The sequence below is a fragment of the Hyla sarda genome, chromosome 5 (assembly GCF_029499605.1).
Source record: "Hyla sarda isolate aHylSar1 chromosome 5, aHylSar1.hap1, whole genome shotgun sequence".
Lineage (NCBI taxonomy): Eukaryota > Metazoa > Chordata > Amphibia > Anura > Hylidae > Hyla > Hyla sarda.
This window is the reverse complement of record NC_079193.1, coordinates 39538226-39552310: the sequence shown is the minus strand read 5'-3', so window position 1 is coordinate 39552310 and position 14085 is coordinate 39538226. Positions and strand designations below refer to the sequence as shown.

At 40.9% G+C, this 14085-nt stretch overlaps 1 protein-coding gene across 12 annotated transcripts in view; it reads right to left on the bottom strand.

Annotated features, from left to right (window-relative positions):
• Positions 1-14085, bottom strand: part of KIAA1217 (KIAA1217 ortholog) — a 692495-nt gene that overhangs the window by 142945 nt on the left and 535465 nt on the right. For all 12 annotated transcript variants that reach the window (XM_056519293.1, XM_056519300.1, XM_056519289.1 and 9 more), the window contains one exon: positions 11989-12187. In XM_056519293.1, coding sequence (XP_056375268.1) covers positions 11989-12187 — 199 coding nt within the window. The remainder of the gene's footprint in view (positions 1-11988; positions 12188-14085) is intronic.

The following is a 14085-nucleotide window of genomic DNA, read 5'->3' as shown; positions in this document are numbered from 1 at the left end:
AACAGTATACCTATTTAGCCACACACTGAACCTGACGTTTCGCTTACTGCTTCATTCGGGACATCACACAGAAGTATAGTAAAACAATGGTAAGAGACTACACACACACCATAAAAATAGTAATAAACCGTAATATACATACACGACCACAGTGGGAAACAGTGTACCTATTTAGCCACACACTGAACCCGACGTTTCGCTTACTGTTTCATCCGGGGGTGTCACACACTTTTAAGGGTTGTTCATAACAGCAGCTGATAAGTACTGGAAGGATTAAGATTTATTTAATAGAAGTCATTTACAAATCTCAAAAGAAAGAGGGAGTGCACTCAAGGAGCAATATCACCTTATATAAACAGCGGAGCGATCCTATGTCTCCTGCGGGGTACATATATACGAAAGTGTAAAGTATCCAGTATAAACAAAAAGAGGGGCACGTATGTGCACTCACCGCAAAGCAGAGACGGTCGGGTCTGGAGGTCCGGTAACGGGATGCCGGGTCACGGCATAGGCGCTCGGAGGCTACGCCAGCAGTTTCGCACGTAAGTGCGTGCTTCTTCCGGCCTCGAGGCCGGAAGAAGCACGCACTTACGTGCGAAACTGCCGACATAGCGTCCGAGCGCCTATGCCATGAACCGCCATCCCGTTACCGGACCTCCAGACCCGACCGTCTCTGCTTTGCGGTGACTGCACGTGCGTGCCCCTCTTTTTGTTTTATTTACAAATCAGTTTAACTTTCTGGCGTTGCTGGTTGATTTGTTGCTTTAAAAAACAAACAAACAATGTTTTCCAGTGGAGTACCCCTTTAATCATACCCCATTCTCCATTACAATGACAAAATGTGATTGGATTTTTTTTTTTTTTTCCTACCAATTTTCTAAATTTTCCTGACAACCGACAACTGAACGGGACGAGTGTCGGACACTTCATTCCGCAGCTTTCTACGGTAGAAAGGTAGAGAACGTGACCCAGCGGCCCGGTGACAGCTGAGGAGAGACAGATTGCTTATATCAGCTCCAGACGAGATTAAGGAACTTAAATGCTGATCAAAGTATGAAAACTTTTATGCCGAAATCTGTGAAAACCTTACAAAATACACACACCGCCTCTGCCGGCGCAGCGTGTACTTTAGATGTAGATTTCCCTTATGGGGATTTAAACACAATTTGAAATAAAACAGATTATTTGGCTCAGTCAGATCTGCCATACAAAGAGAAATTCTTCAGCACCAACTAGTGGAAACTTGCGGAGGAGATTAGATGGTACTCATTAAACATTACGCGGCGCTAAGGTCAGGCAAGAGCGTTCCTACTAGAGATGAGGGAACTTACAGTAAATTCGATTCGTCACCAACTTCTCGGCTCAGCAGTTGATGACTTATCCTGCATAAATTCAGTTCAGCTTTCAGGTGCTCCGGTGGGCTGGAAAAGGTGGATACATTCCTAAGAAAGAGTCTCCTAGGACTGTATCCACCTTTTCCAGCCCACCGGAGCACCTGAAAGCTGAACTAATTTATGCAGGAAAAGTCATCAACTGCCGAGCCGAGAAGTTCGTGACGAATTGAATTTACTGTAAGTTCGCTCATCTCTAGTTCCTACAGAAAGACTGAAGAGCGTCCTGTTAGAACACAATGCCCGGGATTTACTATAAGATTGGCAGGTTTTCAAAATCAAAAATCTCGCCACATTAGGGTTTTCATTTCTCATCCCGCTAGATTTATTATCTTCTGATTTCTGCTTATTGTATTTGGCAGTTTTTTTTTTTTTTTTAACCAGTACTCTGTGCACCTTCTTGTGCCAAAGGGGAGATTTAGCAAAACCTGTGTAGATTAGAACAAAAAATAAATGCGTTTATGGATCAAACATGAAAATTTATTGGTACACATAAAAATAAAAACACTAGATGACATAAAAATACAAATGCAGTAATGATGGTCCCAATGGACCAAAAACAGAGAGCGGTGGCTAAGGTAAGTAATATAATAACATATCAGGTGCAAGGGAAGGCGTGTTATGATCAACCCTTAAAGGGGTTATCCAGGAAAAAACTTTTTTTTATATATCAACTGGTTCCAGAAAGTTAAACAGATTTGTAAATGACTTCTATTAAAAAATCTTAATCCTTTCAGTACTTATGAGCTTCTGAAGTTAAGGTTGTTCTTTTCAGTCTAAGTGCTCTCTGATGACACGTGTCTCGGGAACCGCCCAGTTTAGAAGAGGTTTGCTATGGGGATTTGCTTCTAAACTGGGTGGTTCCCGAGACACGTGTCATCAGAGAGCACTTAAACAGAAAAGAACAACCTTAACTTCAGAAGCTCATAAGTACTGAAAGGATTACGATTTTTTAATAGAAGTAACTTACAAATCTGTTTAACTTTCTGGAGCCAGTTGATATATAAAAAAAAGTTTTTTCCTGGATAACCCCTTTAAAAGTAAGTGGCAAAGCCCACAGAAGCATAGTAAAACTATGGTAAGAGACTATACACACCATAAAAATAGTAATAAACCGTAATATATGTACACGACCACAGTGGGAAACAGTATACCTATTTAGCCACACACTGAACCTGACGTTTCGCTTACTGCTTCATCCGGGGCGTCACACAGAAGTATAGTAAAACTATGGTAAGAGACTATACACACCATACAAATAGTAATAAACCGTAATATACGTACATGACCACAGTGGGAAACAGTGTACCTATTTAGCCACACACTGAACCCGACGTTTCGCTTAATGCTTCATTTGGGACATCACACAGAAGTATAGTAAAACAATGGTAAGAGACTATACACACCATAAAAATAGTAATAAACAGTAAGATACGTCCACGACAACAGTGAGAAACAGTATACCTATTTAGCCACACACTGAACCCGACGTTTCGCTTAATGCTTCATTCGGGACATCACACAGAAGTATAGTAAAACAATGGTAAGAGACTATACACACCATAGAAATAGTAATAAACAGTAATATACGTACACGACCACCGTGGGAAACAGTATACCTATTTAGCCACACACTGAACCCGACGTTTCGCTTACTGCTTCATTCGGGGGTGTCACACACTTTTAAGGGTTGATCATAACATGCCTTCCCTTGCACCTTATATGTTATTACTGTATATTACTTACCTTAACCACCGCTCTCTGTTTTGGTCCATTGGGACTATCATTACTGCATTTGTATTTTTATGTCATGTAGTGTTTTTATTTTTGTGTGTACCAATAAAATTTTATGTTTGATCCGTAAACGCATGTGCTTTTTGTTCTAATTTCATGTTTAACGTGGGATCAGTTACCCATGTGGGGTTTGTTGTATTTTTCAAAACCTGTGTAGAGGAAGAGTAGTGCAGTTGCCCATAGCAACCAATCAAATCGCTTCTTTCATTTTCAAAGAGGCCTTTGAAAAATGAAAGAAGCGATCTGATTGGTTGCTATGGACAATTGTACCACTCTTCCTCTAAACAGGTTTTGAAAAAAATCTCCCCCAATGTGCCCCATACTGGACCAATGACATCACTGACGTGAAAACAGGCCAATGTAGAGATGTCCTGAAGAGTGAAAACACTATACAGTTCCGTTGCACCACTATAAGACAATTTGCACCAGAAACTGTATGAAAAGCCTTAGTAAATATCTAAGGACTCTGAAAATATTCCAGGTGCAGATTCCATTTGCTGCAACACTGTCGAAATTCTCCATCTCTAGGACTATGGGGTCACGCGCCATGACATTGATGGCAACATTTTCATCGCAGTGTGCATGGGTAAACGGAAAACCCATTGTTTACCCATGTTAGATTCATGCAGAAAAGTGGTGATCGTAGCCTAACTCTTGCCCCATACTAACTAATGCATCTCAGGAACCAAAAAGCAGTAAGGACCGGGAGCCATCACATGACCTGACAGGTGAGTATGGCATTATATAAATATTTATTATCATTATTTTTAGTATTAGTATTATTAAAGATACCCTCGGAGGTTCTTTTGGCTTAAAGGGGTACTCCACTGCTCAGTGTTTGGAAGAAACTGTTCCGAACGCTGGAGCCGGCAGCTCATGATGTCATAGCCCCGCCCCCTCATGACGTCACAACCTCAATGCAAGTCTAAGGGAGGGGATGGGGCTATGACGTCCTGAGGGGATGGGGCTATGACGTCACGAGCTCCCAATGCCGGCTCCAGCATTCGGAACACTTTGTTCCAAACGCTGGGGAGCGGAGTACCCCTTTAATAAATGAATGGAATTTATTGTGAAATAGTAAAAGATTCCAGTTCCTAATATACTTCTATGACCGTTCCAGCGTTGTTTCCAATTGACCAATGACAATTATCTTACTGAGCCATCAGTCTGTCTGTTGGGATGTCACAAGATGCACATGGGTCAATGCCAAACAACATTGTAATATTACTGGCATAAACAACACCCGTCTACCCCAAATATTTAGCAGTAAACATTACAAGGGACCAGGATAAAGGGGATCTGATATCAAAGTCTGTACACTTATCTATTACCACATTGTTTGGAGCAAATCATTTGGCAGATTTTATTATTACTATTATTATTTATAATTTTTTTGTCAAGTTCTCAATTCCAGCTTATGGAGAATGATGAAGAAAAACTTACATTTTTAAATATTTTTATTTGAGCACAAGGCCTCAACCTAACAAAATGTGAAAAAGGGAGAGGGTCTGAGAACATTCTGAATGTATTGTACACAATGGGTCCAACACATCCATCTTGGTTCTGTTAAGAATGAAACCCATGACACCAGTGTGAAACAAAACCTTTACAGCTAAGAAGACAAATTCAGCTCATCCTTCAAGGAAGTGAACCCAACGCACGGACATCACACAAGTGCAGCATCTTACCCCCCAGTAATCCAACATTATAGAAGTTCTTTAAAACATTTCCTTCTTTATTATTGCATAGAAACTTAAAAACATAGAATGTGTCACCAAATAAGAACCATTCGGCCCATCTAGTCTGCCCAATATTCTGAATACTATGAATATTCCCTGGCCCTATCTTATATGAAGGATAGCCTTATACCTATCCCTATCTTATATGAAGGATAGTCTTATACCTATCCCTATCTTATATGAAGGATAGTCTTATGCCTATCCCTATCTTATATGAAGGATAGCTTTATACCTATCCCTATCTTATATGACGGATAGCCTTATGCCTATCTCTGTCTTATATGAAGGATAGCCTTATACCTATCCCTATCTTATATGAAGAATAGCCTTATGCCTATCTCTATCTTATATGAAGGATAGCCTTATGCCTATCTTATATGAAGGATAGCTTTATACCTATCCCTATCTTATATGAAGGATAGCCTTATGCCTATCTCTGTCTTATATGAAGGATAGCCTTATACCTATCACTATCTTATATGAAGGAGAGCCTTATGCCTATCTCTATCTTATATGAAGGATAGCCTTATGCCTATCTCTATCTTATATGAAGGATAGTCTTATACCTATCCCTATCTTATATGAAGGATAGTCTTATACCTATCTCTATCTTATATGAAGGATAGCCTTATGCCTGTCCCTATCTTATATGAAGGATAGCCTTATGCCTATCCCAACCTTATATGAAGGATATCCTTATACCTATCCCTATCTTATATGAAGGAGAGCCTTATGCCTATCTCTATCTTATATGAAGGACAGCCTTATGCCTATCCCTATCTTATATGAAGGATAGCCTTATGTCTATCTCTATCTTATATGAAGGATAGTCTTATACCTATCCCTATCTTATATGAAGGATAGCCTTATGCCTATCCCTATCTTATATGAAGGATATCCTTATACCTATCCCTATCTTATATGAAGGAGAGCCTTATGCCTATCTCTATCTTATATGAAGGATAGTCTTATACCTATCCCTACCTTATATGAAGGATAGCCTTATACCTATCCCTACCTTATATGAAGGATAGCCTTATGCCTATCCCTATCTTATATGAAGGAGAGCCTTATACCTATCCCTACCTTATATGAAGGACAGCCTTATACCTATCCCATGCATGCTTAAACTCCTGCACTGTGTTTGTAGCGACCACTTCTGCAGGAAGGCTATTCCATGCATCCACTACTCTCTCAGTAAAGTAATAGCATAAGTAGAAACATGCAATAACAAGAAGCCAGTGTCTCAAATAGCATAGTACAATTCACTTTGATGGTAAAACCTCTTAGATATAAATCTACTTCTAGTTTTTAAAGAACTTCTGAAACAATGGATTACTTGTTTGCTATTAGAAAACGTATACAGCCATTGCCTGTGGTTGCAAAAATGTAAAAAAAAATCAAATTTTTTTTTTCCTAATTGTTCTTCTGCAATAACCAATGAGAGGGCCTGGACTGCCAGGGGCTATGTTTGGCCTCCACCGGGTAAAGGTCATCACTAGGAGATATATATGGAATGAAGCTGGACAGTTGTCAGAATGAATCAGAATTTTCTTCAGCAAAATATTCTTCGAGCTGAGATCCAGAGTCCATGCATCACATAAAGCCGCAGCATCTGCTTCATACAGGGCCTTCCCATGGGAAATAGGATGATGGTGAAAAGTGGCTGATTCCTTTATGGAGTGCTGACAGATACTTCTACAGAGATTTAGGTGGTGGAACAAGAGGCTGAAGGGGACAGGGTCAGGGGGTGACGTCAGGAAGTTCTCCTTCAGGAGAGGTTAGAAGTGCAAACCAGGCAGGTGAATAAACGTAAACCTGTCATGTATACGGGAGGACTGGGCTATAAATCTGCAGATCCCAATAATTATCCTAAATAGTACAGATGTATAGTGTTAGTGATGTCTATATCGTTTGTAGTACATATTGTAGCTGTTACATCATCACTCATTGTTTTAAGAATTAGTCTTTTTTTATTTTTTAAAAGACAACCTGTGGCCTCTTTAAAAAACCATGTCAATGTACAGCTATCAAATGCCATGTCTCAGATAGCTGTACTTTTTATTTTTTCCCCCAAGACCCCTCCTGTTCACTCAATTTAGTTCTGTAAGTTTTGGCACTCTATATGGTACTAGTGCATGGCATAGCCTGCCAACTGGGTAGTCACCACCATTTAGGTTCATCTAGGAGGACCATTCGGGACCATGTCTAGGGTACTCAGCCCCTAGACATCATATCCCCTATCTAAAGGATAGGGGATAAGATGTCTGATCCCAGGGGTCCGGCCGCCGGGGACCCCCGTGATCTTGGCTGCGGCACCCCACGGAGCAAACTTCGCTCTGTGCCGATGACTGGCGATGCGGGGTGGAGGCTCATAACGTCATGGCCGCACCACGCTCAAGACGTCTTCACCACGCCCCCTCGATGCAAGTCTATGGGAGGGGGCGTGGCGGCCGTCACGCCCCCCTCCCATAGACTTGCATTGAGGTGGCGTGGCCATGACATCACGAGGAGGGAGCGGCCATGACGTTACGAGCCTCCACCAGTGGCGGGATCCTCACGATCAGACATCTTATCCTCTATCCTTTGGATAGGGGGATAAAATGTCTAGGGGCGGAGTACCCCTTTAAAGCAGTATTCCAAGTTCAAAGGGATGTCCAGCGCACAAGATGCAGAACGTTTTCTTTATTGCAGGTAAAACTTCACAGCATAGCAGACATGGACACAAACATGTGACGCGTTTCGGCCCTAACGGCGGGCCCTAGTCATATTATGACTAAGGCCCGACGTTAGGGCCGAAACGCGTCACATGCTTGTGTCCATGTCTGCTATGCTGTGAAGTTTTACCTGCAATAAAGAAAACGTTCTGCATCTCGTGCGCTGGACATCCCTTTGTTCTTGGTCTACATACAGCGGCGCTGCCCACGCCAGTCCATGCGCACAGGGCTCGGGAAGTGAGCTGGACTCCGTTTTGTGTTTGCTCTAGTATTCCAAGTTGTAATTTTTTTTTCTAAATATCTGCTTAACCTGCCGGAAAACCTAAAAAAAACCTTATACTTACCTTCCTTGTTCCCCTCGCAGCCACCGTTCTCCAGGAGCCAGTCCTGTAGCACAATTGCCTGCTCCTCTGAGCAGGCAATGGACATGCCCACCCAAAACACAAGAAGGGCTGGGCTCCAGAAGAGTGGGAGCGAGGAAGGTGAGTATATGATTTTTTATGTTTTTCACCAGGCTGAGCAGATTTTTAGAAAATAATTACTTGGAATACTCCTTTAAGAAAAGTGACTAGGACAGATAATACTACTTTATGGCCAAGGGTAGAAAGGTGCAGCCCTTGGTGCTACTTGCAGCTTTGATTAAGGCCCCTATATACATTACTATAATAATTCTTCATTTATATAGTGCACAAAGATTCCGCAGTGCTGTACACTATTCACTTAAATTGGCCTCTGTCATTATGTTTTTATGTGTTGGAGGAAACCCACACAAACATGGGGAGAACATACAAACTCTTTGCAGATGTTGTCCATGGTGATCTCTGAACTGAAAAGTCTTCTGAACGTGCTTATTTTGTTGGGACTGGACGACTGTTTAATGTGTATGGAGGCCTCTTCACTTTCCACATGACACATTATGTCTGGGAAGAGAAGGATCAGACTTGTTGGATTTCAACTGCCCAATGCTTTTGTTTTCAGGGAGATCTGTTAGCACCAGAAGAGTCTGACAGCAGCTCACCTCCCCTCTCCCCATTCAGGAAACATGACAGCTTGGCCAAAGTGGAATGGGAGAGAATGGGAGAGATAGCTGCTGAATGAATGAATGATTGTGGTGTATGGGCACCTTAAAGGGGTACTCCGGTGGAATTTTTTTTTTTTTTTTTTTAAATCAACTGGTGCCAGAAAGTTAAACAGATTTGTAAATTACTTCTATTCAAAAATCTTAATCCTTCTAGTACTTATTAGCTGCTGAATACTACAGAGGAAATTATTTTCTTTTTGAAACACAGAGCTCTCTGCTGGCATCATGACCACAGTGCTCTCTGCTGACATCTCTGTCCATTTTAAGAACTGATCCAGAGTAGGAGAAAATCCCCATAGCAAACATATGCTGCTCTGGGCAGTTCCTAAAATGGATAGAGATGTCAGCAGAGAGCACTGTGGTCATGATGTTAGCAGAGAGCTCTGTGTTCCAAAAAGAAAAGAAGTGAATCTGTAGTATCCAGCAGCTAATAAGTACTGGAAGGATTAAGATTTTTTTAATAGAAGTAATTTACAAATCTGTTTAACTTTCTGGCACCAGTTGATTTAAAAAAAAAAAAGTTTTCCACTGGAGTACCCCTTTAAGGTGCCCATACACCACAATCATTCATTCATTCAGCAGCTATCTCTCCCATTCTCTCTCATTCCACCTTGGCCAAGCTGTCATGTGTCCTGAATGGGGAGAGGGGAGGTAAGCTGCTGTCAGACTCTTCTGGTGCTCACAGATCTCCCCACTAATCTCCCTTTACTAATCTGTTTAACTTTCTGGCACCAATTGATTTAAAAAAAAAATAAAATAAAATAAGTTTTCCACCGGAGTACCCCTTTAGGCTCAAATAAAAGCCAGTTTGAGTACTATAGATATAGTTTTGTTTCCACAAAGGTCCTCGCACATTACATACCGATTACTGTTTTCCATAGTCCCACATTTACTGATACATATCATTTGAAAGTCCGGAGGTTATGTTGTAACCTTTCGGTGCAGTTATTTGTATTGGAGATCATTGTTTCCCTAGTTGTTTCTTACTATTTATCTTTCCATTTCTTCTTTGTTGCTTTTGTTCTCATAAAGTGGAGCCCATGCTTGCCTGGCCTACGTGTCTCCAACTCTTCTTTACTCATATGGGAGTTTGTTACGTTATATTCTTTAAAGCTGCTTCTGATTTCGAGAGTGTCAAGGAGCAGTGAGCCGTATTCACACAGGAATAATGCGACTCGTCTTTTTATGGTTTTTCATTACTATAGCAGCTGGACAACCATTAGTTACAATAAAATACTGAAAAAAATAACACATAAAAAATGTAAAAGTAATAATAATATAACTACATTTTATGATCATTTTTTTCAAAGTAAAAACTATAAAAAGAGGAGGCCCATATTAATGGACTCTCCAGGGTGGTCATATAAAATGCAGGTGTGTGCCGCAGTGACTCTACATGTCTGCTATATGGGGGAGTAGTTATTATGGTGGTGGCGGGGTGGAATATGTGGTGGCGGGGTGGTGGCGGGGTGGAATATGTGAAAAACCAAATAATAAACTGCCAAAAAATCTTTAAGTTATTAGTGTTAATTTCCATTATTTGCACATGCTGCATGATTCTGATCATGTGCCCTGGTGTAATGCTGTAATTTCATATGATAATGATAATGAGGTGCTCGGAACGAGTCCTAGGGGTGAGATTATAGAATATTAATATCACTGCTGCAGTACTTAAATTGCCTCCAACCTCTATGATGACTGACTTCGTATCAAGAGCTGTGAATGTCTGGAATATTAATATTCACCATTTATTCTGATCTAGTGTTGACAGTGTGTGCCGTGGTGCATATAGAGGGATAGCACAGACCCAATAAATCTGACGCTAGAGTATTTACACTTTTATTTCCTGGCACAAGGCAGCAAAGCGAGATGAATCAACTTTCGCAAGATGTTAGATTTTACATAAAATTTGACTTCATTTAATGGCTAAAATATAGCCGTCCTCATTTAGCGCTGAAATGGGCGCATAGATCAAATGGAACAAAATTATTTTAATAGAATCTCATTACGGAACTGGGATAATGTAAAACAATGGTAGGGAACCATGTGATTTTTTCAGTCCCCTCCTCCAGATGGAAGGAAGTTTACTCTCTGGTGCCACCTATTGATTCCTTCAGAGGTGTTGCTAGAAGTTCATACCAGGTGGGTATGTGGGTGGTGGGAGTGTGAAATATAACAGTGGGCCCCATCTTGGGTGACACACATCATGAAAAGTGCCTCCTTCAGTGTCCTATACATTTATAGAACCATCTTTCTGTCTGTACGTAGCAATAGTGCCCCCAAACAGAGAAAGTGCCACCTTAGTGCCCTCCTCATGACAATAATGCTACAGAGCAGTATAAAGGTTTACTAAAAGTCTGTGAACATTTCTGCTATTTCATATACTGCATTGACTACTTTTATATTCCATATTTCATGACTATAGCAAATACAGGGAATCAAAAGTTAATTTTTTTTAGTTTCCCACTAGGACAATACTAGTGCGGAATAGTTGGGACCTTTTATTTGTTGTGCCTTTTGTTGTGCGTTTTATAATGCAAAACTTTAGAACTTTCTGGAAAGGTGCAATGAGTTAAGTACAGGAAAATGCAGAGTAAGTAACAGAAATGTGAGTAGACTGTGAAGAGTGAAGTCTATGAGGAGAAATTTGCCAAGGACGTGACAGCCCTGGACTAGGTCTTAGGCCTCAGACCTGACTTGGCAAGCTGTTAGCTAACCTGCTGCATCTTTTTTTGCGGAGCTGCACCCCGCAGTTGGGAATTGCAGCGCTAAGATTGTGCAACTACTGGATATATACAAACCGCAACTGGGAATTGCACTGAAGGAAATAAGACTAGAGAGAAATTGCCTTGTGAGTATTTGTCTGCATTCACCTGTGTATCGCAAAGAATCTGTGCCTCCATCTTGAATTGTAAGTGTTTAACCATCTGCCTGCCAAGTATAAACAACTTGTGTCAAGTTACTCAAGTCTCCAGCCTGTTGTCTGCACCTCATCATCAAGGGCACCCCAGCTTACACCATCCAGGAGCCATCACACACGAGTGCCTACCATCATCCTTAATTGCAAACCCCTCATCTGGTGGAAAGACCCCAGCCACAGCCACGTTGACCACTGTGAAGCAGACCGTGACATCCGAGGACTAATGCTTCCTTCAGTTCTACCAAACTGGGTCTCCACATCACACACTTTGCTGCACCTTTGCATACACCACATATGAATAATTATAATAAAGTCTCCTTGAATTAAGTATGTTGTGGATCCTTACCTTACATCACTCAGTTCATAGTAGATATTCCGTCCTTCATCCTTTATATAAATGGCAGTACTGGGGGATTCCAGTACTTTCATTGTCAGCTGCTGCGGAAAGGCACTTACAAAGAGGGCACGAATGGTGTCTACACTGGTAATTTCATTGGGCATCTGTAATTTCTTTGTGTCCTCTCCATACTGTAGAAAAAGCACACCTGCAATAAGACAGAAAGTGGTACATTAGTGGATGCTATTATTGCTACACTGAAAACACAGTAACATTTTTAACAAGCAAAACCTAATTATAAAAATCATGACTTATTAAAAAACACCCCTCGGGGTCCCCATACCATCCAGAACATAGTGCAGCATTATCCTTGTCTCAACTGAAGCACAGGCTGGAACAAAGTCTAGGAAGTGAGGGTGGGAATAGCACTTTTCTGTGCTCACTCCCGTCCTATCAGACTGCAGCATGAAAACAGAGGAGGTGGTTATAAAGAAACCTGTAGTGATTGGATGAAGAGACCCAGCACAGCAGACTCAGGGAGGAAGTAAATGCATGTTGAGTGAGAGCAGGCTCAGTGCTTGCCTCGGACATTTCCCTTTCTGAGCAGTGGATGTCAGAATGAGCGAGCAGCAGAACAGAGGGATTTGTGAGCCAAACACAGAAGATAGACACATAAAAAGAGATGTAAAGAATCTGCATGACCTAGTATTTTTTCTGTGATATTTCCAGACACTATTAAAACAGCTTTAGGAAGCAACCATCAGTGACCAATTTCAAGACACCAAAAAACTAAAGGTCAGCTAAAAAAAAAAAGGTACAATAATATTAAAAATCATTTTCACAGTCCTCATCTTAAAACTTTCTCTACAGCCCATTAGCGGTTCCGTCGGGGTCTGTGAAATCCATTTTGCATTCCTTACTCTTCACCTCTTAATCATAACAGGATTATAATTCCTTATACAACCTCCGTATAACAAGCATGACATACACATGAATTTATGCATGAAAACAGCGACAATCTAATGGTTAAAACATTAATAAAATAAATTATGCACCGATTAAAGCAGCGGCGTCTACAATTTTTTTTAGTCGCTGTCCTCAGGGGAAGAGAATAACATATGGATGCTGGGATAACTCAATAGAAATATGTCTCTTCTTGGCAATTTATTTATTTAGCTCAAGGAGGATTTAGTGAAATTGCTTTTAAACTGAAAAATCTTCAGTAACGAATGTTTAACATAAAGGGGGTCGCTTGCATTAGAAACTTCCTTTACTAGAAGGTTCCCCAATCAAAAATCTGCCCATAATGTGTCCAACTTCTGGGACCCCCCAACAATCAGCTTTAATCCAAGGCAGCAAGTGTTCAATTTCCCTGCAGTGCCACCACAGGTGAAAGAAGGCATTACACAAGTCCCATTAGACACAGACATGTTGGTTCTCCATCGCATTTTATACTGTGTGAAAATATTAATGGAAACCTGCATGATAAGTCACATTTGGTGTTCTATTTAACTTTAACCACATGCATTTCTATGGTTCTCCGTGATTTTTATACTTGTATCTGCTTTCAATATGCTGCTCTGTAACTACGACAATGTCATTGGCAGTGTTAGTCAGGCCACCAGAGAACTTGAGGAACATCTGTTTGCCCCCAGGTTCTAACAGTATATAGAGTTTTTTTTAAAGGAATATTGGTGAGAATAAAAAAAAAAATTATTATATTTATTTGAACTTAGAGCCCTTGTGCCCCCATGAGCCTCTCCACTGAGTCCTGTATTGCTTATTGTTTGACCTTTCCTGTGTATTTTGACGCTTGGCTAAATGATCTGACTATTCTTCTGTTTTCCGTATTTGTACTGCGGACTCTCTTGGTTTGGATTCGGCCAGTCTGATTACTCTCTTACTATTTGCCTGTTTATATCCTGTGTTTTGTATCTAGTTCTTTGCCTGTTAACCCATTGTGTCCTGACCTGCTTTCCTGACAGTGTACAGTGTTTGTTTATTGTTTTGGACTTGACTCATCTTGCACTGTAGTTGATTAGGGTCCAGCACCTTGGGTTGGGCTATTCTATTAAAGGGGTACTCCACCCCTAGACATCTTATCCT